The sequence below is a fragment of the Poromitra crassiceps genome (assembly GCF_964638095.1).
Source record: "Poromitra crassiceps genome assembly, chromosome: 2".
NCBI classification, from domain to species: Eukaryota; Metazoa; Chordata; class Actinopteri; order Beryciformes; family Melamphaidae; genus Poromitra; species Poromitra crassiceps.
The window spans coordinates 110,689,441-110,704,712 of NC_139624.1; the positions used below are offsets into that span (position 1 = coordinate 110,689,441).

General features: G+C 43.8%; 1 protein-coding gene across 2 annotated transcripts in view; it reads right to left on the reverse strand.

Moving 5' to 3' along the window:
* Window positions 1-6,781: 6,781 nt before the first annotated feature.
* Window positions 6,782-15,272, reverse strand: part of tnikb (TRAF2 and NCK interacting kinase b) — a 139,864-nt gene continuing 131,373 nt past the window's right edge. For both annotated transcript variants that reach the window (XM_083632010.1, XM_083632009.1), the window contains 2 exons: window positions 11,143-11,282; window positions 6,782-10,078 (listed from right to left, as the gene is read on the reverse strand). In XM_083632010.1, the coding sequence (XP_083488136.1) occupies window positions 9,995-10,078; window positions 11,143-11,282 (224 nt within the window). In that variant the 3' untranslated portion in view covers window positions 6,782-9,994. The remainder of the gene's footprint in view (window positions 10,079-11,142; window positions 11,283-15,272) is intronic.

Below are 15,272 nucleotides of genomic sequence, written 5' to 3' on the forward strand. Positions count from 1 at the left end.
CTGAACTTTTTAACTGGTTATGAAGTAGTGGTGCCTCTATATGACCTACATGAGCAAATGAGACCATCGGCTAGGAGAATGGATACCAATTTGTGGTTATTTACATGCATGTGCTGCGCGGGGGACAGGGGTTATGCTATGGGGAGAAGAGAAGCCACCAGCCCGGCCACTCACCAGGAAAAGCCGTTAAACCCCTGCCTCCGGCCTAGCAGAGCCGTAGACATAACGCACAACTACAAGGGGTTCCCGAGCCGTGGACCTTTCTCTCTCAAAACAATTGAAAACCACCGTCATGTTAAGGCTGAGCAAGGAGATTGATTTTATTTCAGAGCAGAAGGCAGCAAGACAAGACTGCTGGAAACAACAGAAGAGAAGGTAAGTGCCACTAAACTGGTGTCCAGCATTGACCGTAGGGGTGTCAAAATTGATAATTTAATCGATGCATCGCGATGCAGACGTGTGAATCGAATTGTTGACAGATGAATCGTTGAATCGTTTGTTTAAATTTCTGTTGACGTTCAGATCTTAAAGCACTTTCTAAGTAAAAAAGGGACTTGAAATGTACCTGACTGCTTGTATTAATTGATGAAAAAGTAGCCGTGTGCAGTAATAATATAGAAAATTGAGGATTTGATACTTGGAGCTGCAATACTTGGAGCTGTATCATGATGCATCGTGGAATCGAAGACAGATGAATCGTAATCGAATCGTGAGGCCAGTGAAGATTCACAGCCCTAATTGACAGTAGACACACTAAACACGATCCAATCGTTGTTTTCACGTCACTATATGGTATCAGGGTCCACAGCGCTGGAACCTCGACAGAGGTGGTACAGAGGTAGTAGCACGACTCAACCCAGGCTGTCCCAGTTTTTGACCGGTGGAATGATACAAAAAAGCGAGTCGAGCCGGGGCGCGCTAATACCAGCGGTGGAAAAGGGGCCAAAAATCATTCACTTAAGTGCCCTATTTTGGGTTCAAAAAGGTGACTAGTTCGCATCCCTGGGGGCAGTAAGCAATAGCATTTAGTAACCCTAATTAGACATCATTTCATACATTGGCATTTCTAGGGTGCAATGCTAAAACTAAACATCCCTGGGTTTTTTTGGGGGGGGGGACGGCTGGAGCCTATGGACCTCGCTTTAGGGCTCGCACGCTGGAGTTCGGTTCAACAGCAGACCTCGTTATCTGTTATCGCGAGGTTTAAAGAAAGGAAAAAATATCCATGGTCTGTCATCCCGTTAAGTGAAAATCTGCAGACAGTTCCCTCAGACTAATTAGATCTATTCCAAACTGGAAATCCTAAGTGCCAAGCCGGCTAACGTTAACCCTAACCCGTCAGAAACACGGACAAGCTGCCTGGCTAAAGAAATACAAGTCAGACAACACTACATCCACCCTGACTGACTCCATCTGTTAGCAACACAGCTTACCTCAGCTCAACTTCCAGCTTGTGGATAAAAACTAACACGTTAGCGCCAATAGACAAGGCCCCGGAAAGGCCCGTACGGCCGGGGATCCAAACATCGTGCTTTATCAACCGTGTAGCGTGTCACGTGCGGGGAGTAACGTTTATTTGAGGTGTCGTCTTGGAGATTAACGTTATCCGGACCATTGATACTTCCAAGCTAGCTGGCCTGGCCGCTAGCTAAAGGCTACATAATGAAGTTTAAACGCGACAACGCCAGATAACGGTACGCTAACGTTACATTTGCAGCTAGCTAACACCACCCACGGCGAATGTCTCAAACGCTTGGGCGAATTACAATACGTGTCAAGTTAGTAAGCCAGGCTAATGTTTATAACGGTGACGTGATGTCTGTAAACTAGCCAGCATGAGCCGATAGCTACTTCGCATCCAGCCAATAATACCGTTAGCAATCTGACGCCGTGTGCTAGTCAGTGCGATGCTAATATTCTAGCGGTCCATTCAGCCCAGGCAAACCGCAGACGGTGGAGGCTCAAGTCTTCTGTGTCATTTTGCTTGTGCCAACATGATGCCGGGTGATCATTATAGCCTGACTTCTCACAATTAGCCGCTAATCGACGTTAACGGAGTGAATGACAGACAGGCAGCAGCAGAGCTCTGGCTGCAGGCCGCGTGTCTCTTTGATTGGGGTATAAATGATAGAACATGGACCCCACACCCAAAGCTCCCCTGCCCGCTGCCCGCCCAGCGAGCACCGAGCAAACTTTACTTTAGCCGGGGCCCCCTTTCATAGCACACTGTTACACAACCCGTTTCACAACTCACACGCCGTTATCAGTTTATATAAAAGTACATTAAGTTCTCCGTTTATCCACCATAGCCAGAAACACGCGCCATGCCACACTTACCTTCCAAGAAAAAGAGGACCGAAAGTGCGCAGGCGCGGCCAACTTTACTGCAGCATCCGTAGAGAGGGGAGGGGAGGTGTTTATGTGTTCCGGTTGCAGATGCACAGAAAAGGTTGCCAGTTTTGAAGCAAACCTGGCAACCCATCATGACTCAGTGGTTCCCAGGCGGGTCCAGTCCAGCGAGTGAAGAGCCGTTAAATAGCCTACTAAAATAGACCACAAGAACAATTTCCTTTCACTGTTTATTTGCTATAACCATTGTTTGACGAATCAGCGTGACGTCACTGCCACCACGCGGAAGTATAACTGTATGAGTTGTGCCAAACACAAGTTAATATCTCAAAAACTATACATCACATCGCTTATATTTTTGACATTCTGAGTGAGAGCAGAAGTAGCTCAGGAGTTTGATGTATAATAGCCTATATGCATGTCGTGTTAAAGTGGTGTGAACTGTTTTAAAAATGTAAACAGGGTCAGCCGGAGAGCCGCTAGAGTCAGACACTCAAACTCACGCTCCATAGGGTTCCATTGCAGTTTCCACCCAGTGACGTGGTTTGTTTACCAAAATGCTGCTCGGCTGATCCCTGTAACAAGTCTCTGAGTCTCCGAGTCTGAGACGAGTCCAAGTCCAAGTCACCAAAGAGTCGGAGTCAAGTCCCTTATCCTTTTTCACTTCCAAGTTCCCACCCAATTCACCCATTTTGTGTCTAAAATGCTGGAAGTAACACAAGTGCAGTAACGAGGGTCCGCCTGGGCACTATATAGATTACCAAATGGATTGGAAGTTGGAAACCCGTTGCACCATGCACCATGCACCTGTGTTACTTCCTGCCTATGAGCATGAATCCGTGTGTAGGTGGAACACGCACGTGCCTGCACTTGCACGAAATTGAATAATGTCACCTAGCTATCATTATCTTATGCCAAATTATCAGGGCCTATTAAAACAAAAAACAGTCTTTATCAATTATAGGCTACAAGTCCAAGTCCTCATCTCCAACTTCCGAATCCATGCATGCAGACTCGAATGAATCGCATGAATGCTCTCGAATCCAAGTCTGAGTCATCAGTGCTGAAGTTCAAGTCGAGTCGGATCTACAACACTGTAAGAGTTTCCAAACGTTTTAATATCCAGCTCCTCAAAACAGCCGTTACACAACACAGTGTTGTCCGGGGAAGATTAAGAATTTTTGTTGTTGAAGTCAGGCCCGTGGACAGTCAGGGGGGTACAACTGGGTCAGTTGTCCCGGGCCCTAGACTTGGGCCCTGCTGTGCCCTCTATTGTCCAAAGTGTCTGGAATATTTTGTCAAAATTATATATTTGTGAGAACTTTAAATGGTATGAGTCATATAAAACTAAAAGCTGAATATTCTTTTCTCGAATAATTTTTTCCCCTTCTGATTCCCCCCCTATTTTCTCTCCAATTGTACTTGGCCAATTTCCCCCTGCTGCTCCACCCTCTGCCGATCTGGGCAGAGCCATAGACTAGCACCATGCTTCCTCTGACACATGCGCAGTTGCCAGCCGCTTCTTTTCACCTGACAGCGGGGAGCTTCACCGGCAGGACGTAGCACGTGGGAGGATCACACTTTTCCACCAGTTCCCTTCCACCCCAAACAGGCACCCCGACTGACCAGAGGCGCTAGTGCAGCGACCAGGAGAATCATTTTATCAAGTTTAATCAAAATCCCATCAGCGCTGTCTGAAAATGTATGTGAAAAATCGGAGGTTGATCCACAGCCAACAAACTTCTGTTTTTTGTTTTGCTGGGACCTCCTGCAGCTCCCTCAAGGACCCCTAGGGATCCCCGAGCCTCACTTTTGGTCATATCATAAGGACTGTTTTCATCATGGGCTTCATATCCCATGCTGCAAAATCACCAATGTAAATTTAACTAAGAGTGTAAAAATCAATATGCCAGTGGTCCTCAACATTAGAGTTATACACTATCAGAATAATTTTGAACATTCGACCAGCAGCCTCCTCTGTGATTGGACAATAAACTCTCCAATCAACACTGGCAACTCCTAATAGTAGGCACCAGCTGATCCAATTTAAAGTAGCTCACCGTCTTCACTACTCCAAGCATAAACTACACAAGATCTTCCCTTCTGTCTTGCCACTGTGCGACAGGTGTCAGAGGGCACACTATCTCATGCCTTCTGGTTCTGCTCTTCACTAACGGGATTATGGGCCAACATTTTTGACTGGTACTCTAAGGCCTACAACAGTGATACTCAACTTGCTTTGCCCGGGGGCCACTTTCGTCAAATGATAGGCCAGGGGCCAGTTAATAACCAAACAATATACATTTTTCTGTAGCGGATTGTAGCTTTTTGGGGTGTCAGCCGGAGTTCAGTCTGACAATGTTGTAGGCTAACAATGTTGTGCACACCAGATAGTTAGTTAGGTTAAGTTAGTTAGGTTAAGTACATGCATAAGTGCCTGGGTAGCGAGCAGACGGCGGTATTTGACAATTTAGCTGGAGCTCAGTCAAACTTTATTTCACGTTAGTTTTTATTGTGAATTAGATTCTAATTCACAATGAAAACTAACGTGAAAATGGTCGGGGGGCCACTCTGCACCCTGTCGCGGGCCGCATCTGGCCCCCGGGCCGCAAGTTGAGTATCACTGGCCTACAAAATAACCCTACAGCCGGAGGCAGAACTCGCCATCTTCGGCTGCTCGGAGTCCTCTCTGATCTTCCCTGCAGCTGTGCAGCAGTCTCTGACACTGGGGACAACTGTCGCCAAAAGACTCATTCTGAAGGAATGGAAGTCTTCCTCATCACCTTCTTTTCAGGTGTGGCTGATGGACATGATCTCTGTTATACAGATGGAGAGGCTCAGGCCCCTGAGAACCAGCTCGCTTGGAAGGTTCTCAACTGTCTGGGACCCGTTTCTGGCCTACTTTGACGAGGTTAAGAATGACTAGTGACTGAGGTTGGAGGTGACGGATGGCTCGCCCAGCTGGTATCTTATGGACCCCTTGCGTGGGATCCCTTGTCCATTATCTCCTGCAAGCACATGCAGGTTAAATGTTCATGATGTATGTCTCCCCCCCCCATCTTATGTACTTTCTTTTCCTGTGTCTGAGCCCAGCACACATAAAAAAAACGTAAAGGTGCACCTTTACGTTTTTTTTATGTGCGCATAATTGTCTTTTTCTATATTGTTTTTTTTTGTCCAGCATGCTGGACAAAAGGTAACTATAACAAAAAAGATAAAGTAGGCACACTGAGGCTCCATCAATGGTTTTTTATTGCAACGTTTCAATCTTCACAGGATCTTTGTCAAGCAATCAACTCCTAATGACTGCCATTTAAAAATCAACTCTTATTGACACTGGAATATTTTCTGAGAACCGATAATTCATTTTCTAGTGTCTATTTGTCATCTACTCAGCATACACAGGGAAAACAGTGCAGTGAAATGAGTGTATGCTGGTTCCTCTCAGTATGAAACGAATAAGCAAAATATAATTAATCAAGACAATAAATAAAGGATTAAAATAAAGAATCCACATTAAATAGAAAAACAGAATTTAAAAGATAAATTCACCCAAAAATGAAAATTCAGTCATTATTCTAGTTTAGTACCTACTCACCCCCATGCCAATGGAAGGATGGGTGAAAATATAAAATACAGGCATTATTCTTTAGCCGTCCCCGTTATAATCACGCCTCAGCTAATACGACATGTCATTCACAAAACACTACTTCAACTTATCCACTGTTGTACTGCCTCATCCTAATGTCTGTATGTTCTCTGTCCACTTGTCCTGCTCTTTTTCCTAATGTCCTATTCCACCAATTCTTTTTTTAAGGGAAGGATGGGTGAAGTTTTTTAGTCCACAAAACATTTGTGGAGTTTCACAGCAAAACACTGTTGTAGAATTCTCCTATACAAACAAAAAACAGAAATGCCTCCATACTGCTCACCTGGCATTATCCAAGTGTCCACAAGCCCTGAGATGCCAAGTTGACTTGAAAATATTAACACTTTTTCTTTTTTTGCTGAAAATGTCACTGCAGTAGCAGGCTACAGTAACTGCACCTCACCTTGTTGGAGCACCTGTCTAGAGTGAAGATTTCGGCTACAAACAGGGTGTAAAAATGATGTATTTTCAAGTCAACTTGGCATCTCAGGGCTTGTGGAGACTTGGACTATGCCAGGAGAGCAGTATGGAAGCTTTTTCTTTCTGTTTGAAAGTTGGTCACCATCCACTTCAATTGTTTAGGATAATTCTGCAAGTGTCTTGCTGTGAAACTCCACGACTGTTTTGTGGACTAAAACACTTCACCTGTACTTACCTGTACTTCCATCCGTGAGTAGATAACAGGCACATGCACACATAGACATGAAAGGGGGCTTGAGCCCCTGCCTTTTTTTCAGTCTGTAAAAAGTGCCCTTTTTTTTATTTTTTTATTTTATTATAATACATTTTTCATTTTCATTCCAACAACACATGAACAAAACAAACAGCTCAGACACATGAAAAAATAAAATAAAAAGTGCCCTTTCCTGACCATGAATGCATTTCTAATGATGCTTTGTATGGAATTGCCCTTTCCATACCATCACTGAAGGCAGCATTCAAAGAGAAATGCCTTTTCCGAGCTCTCTTGGCCTTGAATGCACCATTTGTAATAGGCCTCTGCATGGAGCAGTGTTTTCTAAAGCGCCCCTGAAGGCACCAACCCAAAAACGCACGTGGCCCGTCCCCACCCACTCCAGCAGTGCGCACTCCACTCAGCCAGAGCAACCATGCAGACGGACAGCAGCAGCACAGGCGCACACAGTCTGACAGATATATCAGTCAGTCAACGTGAATCAGGTATGTATGTTTGTCAAAGTCTCATCCTAAAATGAGATATTCCTCTAAATCTGGTTAAAATCGGAATATTTAAAATGAGTTATACCCCTAAATTGGCCTTCAAATTGCCTCAAATTTAGTGCCCTTTTATGAATTTGAGCCCCTGCCCCTCTAATGTTCTCTGCACGTCCCTGGTAGATAATGACTGCATTTTAATTTTTACTACTTAGTTTATTAAAATATTAGGAGAAACAGTATTTAAGGGAACAACAGAGAAAAGTCCAAAAAGTCAAGTGTGTGTGTGTGTGAGAGAGAGAGAGAGAGAGAGAGAGAAGAAAGAGAGCAGAGGAGCCATGCTGCTGTACAAGTAAAGGACGTTTATTGTAGAACTTTGAACATCACAGATCATGTGTGTTACCAGATTGAGGTTGCCTTTTAATTCGATTCCAATGATTCAGACAAGGTGAAAACATACACACACATGCATCACACACACACACACACACACACACACACACACACACCAGTCCATTGGCCCACTTATGCACCCACCCACACACGCACACATACACTTTAACAGCCGCACACATGTTCACAGTCTTGACTCTTGATACATACAAAAATTGAAATACAAATAATACCACAATAAAAACATTGTACTCTTTTTTCTTTTTAGAAATCATTATAGCTATTTTCTCTATTCTGTAGAAAGACAACTAAGCTTTAGTAAGTGAACAGAAGTTTTTTGTCTTTCTCTAAAATGATCATCAGTAAGATATAACGAAATGTCCTTATATATATTTTTAATTCATGGTTTCTCAGACTGTCCCTCCCTTTGCTTATCGAGTGCTCTTGATAAATGGAAACATCCCGCACAGAAAGACGCACAAAGTCAAATGTCCGGAGCAGGGTAGGAAATTTACTTTTTTTAAACAATGACTTTCTTTTTACCCTTGTGAAAAAGAAATTCGGTGCCTTTTGAATAATTTCCTCGACAATTCTATCAAATGTTGGGAAATACCTTAGTTCTTCTATGTTTGCATGCCTCACCAATATTGAATTACTCTTATCCAAGCTATTTTATTTCTAAAAATTCATAAACAATCACAGTTAAAAATCCTCATTTCCTATCCTCTCCAGATTGTCAGTAGGCTACATGTCGCTACTCGCTATCCAGTCCATCCTGCAACCCACAATAGTAGACTCTTTGACATCTTTGAATTTGCATATTAAAAAACGCTCCATGTTCTTAAGTTAATGTTAGCAAGTGAACTAGCTGGCCAGCTAGCTTGCCCTTTCTGTCAGAGATAACGCTAGTAGGAGGAGGGGGCGGGGGTTGTGCAGGTATGGATGCCTAGCTGGCCATTTTCGGGTTGCGCTTTGCAAATACAGAACACATACAGAGTAATGTTGATTCCCAATTCCAAGGACAAAAAAAAAGAAAAAAATATGGGCATTTTTCCCCGAGCCTCTGTTAATTTCCTCCCCTGGTCCAGAGATCGACATTGGTGTGAACGTTTTGTTTTCTGCTGTTGCTGTTGCAACAATAATACAATATCTACAGCATTCCTTTCTCCTGTTCCGGCAGAAAAACGCCACAATCGCTGAACCCGATAACACCTGCGGAGGATTCACACCGACAAATGTAAAATGTCTCCGGTCCACTGCACATTTTCCCCCTGGCTATCACACAAACTGCTTATTCATAGTATTTTGGTCCTTGACATAGAAAGATGTATGATTTCAGCAGCAGTCTAACTTCAGTTCACACTGAGAACTAACTCCACACTGCAAGCAACAAGTCACAATCCAGTCATTTCCAATAAGAGCTGAAAGTGAAACTCTCCCTCGTCATCGGCCGTCAACAGCCAATCAGATTTCCGCGCTTCCTTGTTGGGAGTTGAAGTAAACGTCTAAAAGGGTTGTTTTACTGAGGTTTCTTCGATTAATGCTACCTAAATAACAGCGATGTTTACTCGCCAAAACGACATAGCATTATGAAAGGCAAAACCAGAGCAGCAAAAATACATGATTCAAATGAAAAGGAGTTCCAAAAAACTTTGTAGCTGCAGACCTACTGAGCACTGGATGTCATTTCAACGTTGCGTCTCTGCTTTAGCTCTATAGGCCACAATCTTTGTTTTTCTTTTTCTGCTATGTAGCCTATAGCCCAGTTTTAGACCATGAAGTAAATACATGATTCCATATTTAAACAATGCATAAACAGCTGTAAATATCAAAAATATGCACCAGAATTACAAGATAACATTTCATTTGTGTCATCTACTCCAGAAGACCTAGTCTAAGATTTCACTTTTAAACCCTATGGAGCTTCATTTTAGCCTCGACGTCTGTAACCATTTACACGTCTTTTAAACGGCTAATCGGCGTAAAATTGCTCAGTGGGATAGTTGCAACCGCCCACAGTTTCTCGGAATAGAGCAACAGATGGACCGAGCCACTCGCAGTGTGAACGGATCATTCTAAACTTGACAGATGTGGCCCTGCGCTACACAGAGAGCCATGCCATAAGCCCCGTTGATTCCAATGGGAAAGTCCAAGGCTACTCAACTCAATATTAGTGTCCTTTCCAGTCAAAACTCTCAACGAAACAATGAAACAGTCCACAGAGAAAGAGAAGGCGTTATCCCTTGACAGTGTGTGGTATCACCACGGCGCCGTAGCACCACAGCGCCCCCAGTGGTTGTAGGGGCAGCCGCACCGGTGACACACTTCCCGTGGTTAAACTTTTCCTCTGGCCGCTCGATGGATCGCCCCCTCTCGTTCCTCCTAGCTGTCCTCTCTCTCTCCCGGGCGAGCGAGGGGGAAAGGGAAGGGTTACCAGTTCATCATGGAGCTTCTGTTCAGGGTCATGAAGAAGACTTGGCTGCTGCCTCCGGAGCGGACGGACGCAAAGAAGACCTGCAGGGGGCGAATGGCAGGGGGCGTTAAGGCTGAAATATACTTTTGTGTACGCCTCAACTTGGAGCCTTGCCGGCGGCAGCTGGTCCTATACACTCGAACTTCAGCTTGATGAGGGGTCGCAGGGGAGTCCCCAGCAAAATTAGTAGATTGTGTGATTTCACTAGGATTTCAATGACTAGAAGTTAGCCCAAGGAGAGAATGTAGTGCATATACTTGGTAATAGCTTTCACTATTATATTATACTTGTGCTGTTCTCGCTGATGCGGAAGTATATCAAGGCCTTTAGGGTCAGAATGATTCATCACTTTGCTTATCTATCGGGCCCATATTGACCTTTCCTTTCCTATAATAAAATTGGCTAGGTGGATGGTGTCTGTGAGTCCCGATTTGTGACACGAACGTGAGATTGGCCAACCAATACAACATAACACAACACAACACAACACAACACAACACACACCACACAACACAACACACACCACACACCAAAACAACAACAACACACACACACACACACACACACACAACACACACACACAGCCCTTAAAAAATTGGTGTAATAATTTGCTTCATGTTTGTACTATCAATCATTTTGTAATTATTTTGCTTGTTATGATGCATAAAACATTTCAGAGAAATCTGACAATGAAGTTCTATCGTATCGTACTGTATCTGTATAAGAAAGACCAGTCCTTTATATACCTTCCAAGGACATACAGGGTGTGCTCACATTAGAACAGAGAAGTTAGCGCTTCTACAGACATCTCGGAGAAATCCAGGAGCCACTGTCTGGCATACCGTAGTAAGTTATGGGTTACGGAAGATTTTTTTTAATAAAAATAAAGTACAGTACCTATGTTAAAGTTTCTTCCACACTATCTCATTTTGAAACAAAACAATGGGCTAAACATGTACACTGTGTAACTCTGTGTGAGGGTGTGTGTGTGTGTGTGTGTGTGTGTGTGTGTGTGTGTGTGTGTCTGTGTGTGTGTGTGTGTGTGTGTGTGTGTGTGTGTGTGTGTGTGTGTGTGTGTGTGTGTGTGACAGACAGCGAGACACACCTTGTCGTTCCTCTCCGACAAGAACTTCAGTCGCTGAGCTCGCTTGTGCATGAAAACTCCGTCGAGGTGTCCCGTCTCCACGGAGCGGATCTCGATGGCCTTCTCTCCCCAGCCCATGATCTGGTTGGAGTGGATGTAGGCTGCGGGGGCGGGACAGGGGACACACACACAGACAGGGGATTGGACAGGAGAGGGCTCACCACTACCGCTCTCACACCCAAGCCAATCACACCCGAGGCCACGCCTCCGGGAGGAGATTATTGCAGCAGTTTCTGAATGCTCGATAAACGGCTTTCATTTGCTCGCCACTTGGTTTGATGACGATATTTGATATTTGAATAAAATGAATTATTTTACAGTCAGTGAAGGAGCCTTTGGGGTATGCTGTCTGCTTGATCTGTGCATGTACGCTGTATCATTCACTGAAGCTCAAAATTGATGCCACCCTTAGAGAGGGTCCAGCTGGTGACACGCCCCCTGCTGGGAGGCCGTGCTCCTCTGAGAAATAAGCATTTGATTCCAGTGGAAGCTCTTTGTGCTTTTTAAAAAGCAGTTTTCATTTGCTTTCGGGTGACACAACTGATCCCACCTGTGGAGGAAAGGGGCGGGGCAGCAGCTCGTCACAGCACGTGTCTGATAAATGCTACAATACAGTCCTTCACCACACATTTCGGGTTGTGTGAGTATCCATGGTAACATTTAGAGGGGGTGTTCAGTCTGGGAGATGGGGGCTGAGGGTGGGCTTGGTTGTGAGAAACTCTGACAATATACACACAGACATCAGCATTAACTGGAGATGATGTGTTGTCTCCACACAAAACACAACATATAACCACACATAACCGCCACCACTGCTTCAAGACAGAGACACAGTCAATCAAACATAATGTTTAATTAATCAGGACATTGTACACTGATGTCAGACATGGAGGCCCAATGGAAAAACATCAGGGCTTTGATCGACTCGGATCAGAAGATCCAAGATCCATCCTTGATGTGCCAGACTGTGCTCAACTCAACCGTGTCCTGTTTCCATTTGCCATTTGCTAGAACTGAGTGTAGTGCTAAATAATAGATTCATTTAGATGTACTTCAACCTGCCATTTTTTCATGCTGAATTTTCTAGGCCACTGAATATCATGAGCATCTCTTTCTTTTTCATAGCAAGACATTCTTTGCTTTTGTGTTTATTTTTAAGAAACAGGAGCCCGCACTATCAAGGATGAAAGAATGAATACAAGCTGAAATACCTGATTTCACCATTAACAGTGTCACACAGAACAAGAGGACAGGACCCAACACAAGCAACAACACCCAGAGATGATGAGCACTACTCCATATGCTTAGAAAAGAGGTCACTGAAGTTGGAAGAAGAGTGATTTACTGTAAAAAAAGAAAAAGGAGGGAGTTGTGTGTGTAATGGGTGACTGAGGACGGAGTAGCGTTCTGTGGCACCTGTTGTTGTTTGCCGTTGATGTACAAGCATGCAGCGAGTGGATTTTCAATGCTTCACATTAAAGGAAGACACCAAGGTTTTGTGAGATTTTCTCCCATTGGTCATGAGAACACATACCGCGTTCAAAACAACTCAGAACTCGGAAATTAATTTCCAACTCGGAGATTTCTGACTTATGACATCATGGCGTTCAACACAACTTGGAACTCTGAAAAAAGGAACTCCACCTTGTTAAAAATGAATTGAACGGTTGTCCAACTCGGAATTACAGGTCGTAAATTTGGGTATTTCAGAGCTCCGAATTTGTGAGTTGGACAACCATTCAATTCCTTTTTAACAAGTCAGCACATTTTTTCCAAGTTGCGTTGAACACAACAACAGACACACTGGTAGTAGATCATCGGCTCAGGTGCTCCATGCAAACACTTTAGCAAACACTATGTTGAGTGATGGTAGGCTCCATGCTAACATATTAGCAAACACTATGTTGAGTGACAGTAGGCTCCATGCTAACATATTAGCAAACACTATGTTGAGTGACAGTAGGCTCCACGCTAACATATTAGCAAACACTATGTTGAGTGACAGTAGGCTCCATGCTAACACTTTAGCAAACACTATGTTGAGTGACAGTAGGCTCCATGCTAACATATTAGCAAACACTATGTTGAGTGACAGTAGGCTCCATGCTAACATATTAGCAAACACTATGTTGAGTGACAGTAGGCTCCACGCTAACATATTAGCAAACACTATGTTGAGTGACAGTAGGCTCCATGCTAACACTTTAGCAAACACTATGTTGAGTGACAGTAGGCTCCATGCTAACATATTAGCAAACACTATGTTGAGTGACAGTAGGCTCCATGCTAACATATTAGCAAACACTATGTTGAGTGACAGTAGGCTCCATGCTAACATATTAGCAAACACTATGTTGAGTGACAGTAGGCTCCACGCTAACATATTAGCAAACACTATGTTGAGTGACAGTAGGCTCCATGCTAACACTTTAGCAAACACTATGTTGAGTGACAGTAGGCTCCATGCTAACATATTAGCAAACACTATGTTGAGTGACAGTAGGCTCCATGCTAACATATTAGCAAACACTATGTTGAGTGACAGTAGGCTCCATGCTAACATATTAGCAAACACTATGTTGAGTGACAGTAGGCTCCACGCTAACATATTAGCAAACACTATGTTGAGTGACAGTAGGCTCCATGCTAACACTTTAGCAAACACTATGTTGAGTGACAGTAGGCTCCATGCTAACATATTAGCAAACACTATGTTGAGTGACAGTAGGCTCCATGCTAACATATTAGCAAACACTATGTTGAGTGACAGTAGGCTCCACGCTAACATATTAGCAAACACTATGTTGAGTGACAGTAGGCTCCATGCTAACACTTTAGCAAACACTATGTTGAGTGACAGTAGGCTCCATGCTAACATATTAGCAAACACTATGTTGAGTGACAGTAGGCTCCATGCTAACATATTAGCAAACACTATGTTGAGTGACAGTAGGCTCCATGCTAACATATTAGCAAACACTATGTTGAGTGACAGTAGGCTCCATGCTAACATATTAGCAAACACTATGTTGAGTGACAGTAGGCTCCATGCTAACATATTAGCAAACACTATGTTGAGTGACAGTAGGCTCCATCGTAACACTTCAGCAAACACTATGTTGAGTGACAGTAGGCTCCATGCTAACACTTTAGCAAACACTATGTTGAGTGATGGTAGGCTCCATGCTAACACTTTAGCATACGCTCCATGCTAACACTTTAGCATACACTATGTTGAGTGTAGGTCCATTGTTACTCCAGTTGGGAGAACGTAAAAAAACATCTCCCCTTTGAATAAATGCCTTCCAAGCAGTGTGACGTTCAGATTTCAATGTAATTGGTAGTTTGAATCCATTTAAAACAGCCTGGATAGCAGGCGGAGGAGGTCTGTTATTAATGTTACTCCTCGCCGCACTTCCTATGGGTGCACTTGTCAATGGCTTAGTCCCGCCCATTGGGCTGTTTATTGATGCTGAGTGGTGAATCTCTGGTAACATCTGAGAAAAAGCTTTTTCATATGATGATGCCAAACAGGAAGCAGCCAAACTCACCTCCGTGGAGTGGGCAGATTCAAAAGTCTGGACTCAGGCAAATTTCATTGTAGTGAGACCATATTTTTGAAATTTGTCCTCACTGTATAAAATGACCTATTGTGATCTCTAGGATAATCACAGCCCCATAAAACTTTACAACGACAAACTAGAGACCCAGGGCATTCAGGGGATGAATGGCTTCCCTAGGGTTATTCTACAATATATGATATGATAAATAAGGGGGTAGGCATATCTAAACAACTAAAGCCCTTTTGAGGATTTGGGCCTAATTGTATCCCCCCACCTTTGAAATCAAAAACTCCGTCCCTGGGGTAAGCTGACCAATTGGTCAATCTCCCAAAAACGTGGTGTGCTCCTTTCAGCAGGTACAAACATGAGTGAGCCTATAGTACTTTGGCAGCTTGTTTTGGGGTGTACCCGACAGGCATAAGCTGGGGAACAGAGAAAGAACGAAGAGGAGGAGCATGTTTCAGCCTCAGGTGAGAGAGAGAGAAGTTTGGCGTGGGAAAGCGAAAAGGAAAAGAGAGGGGTGGAGTG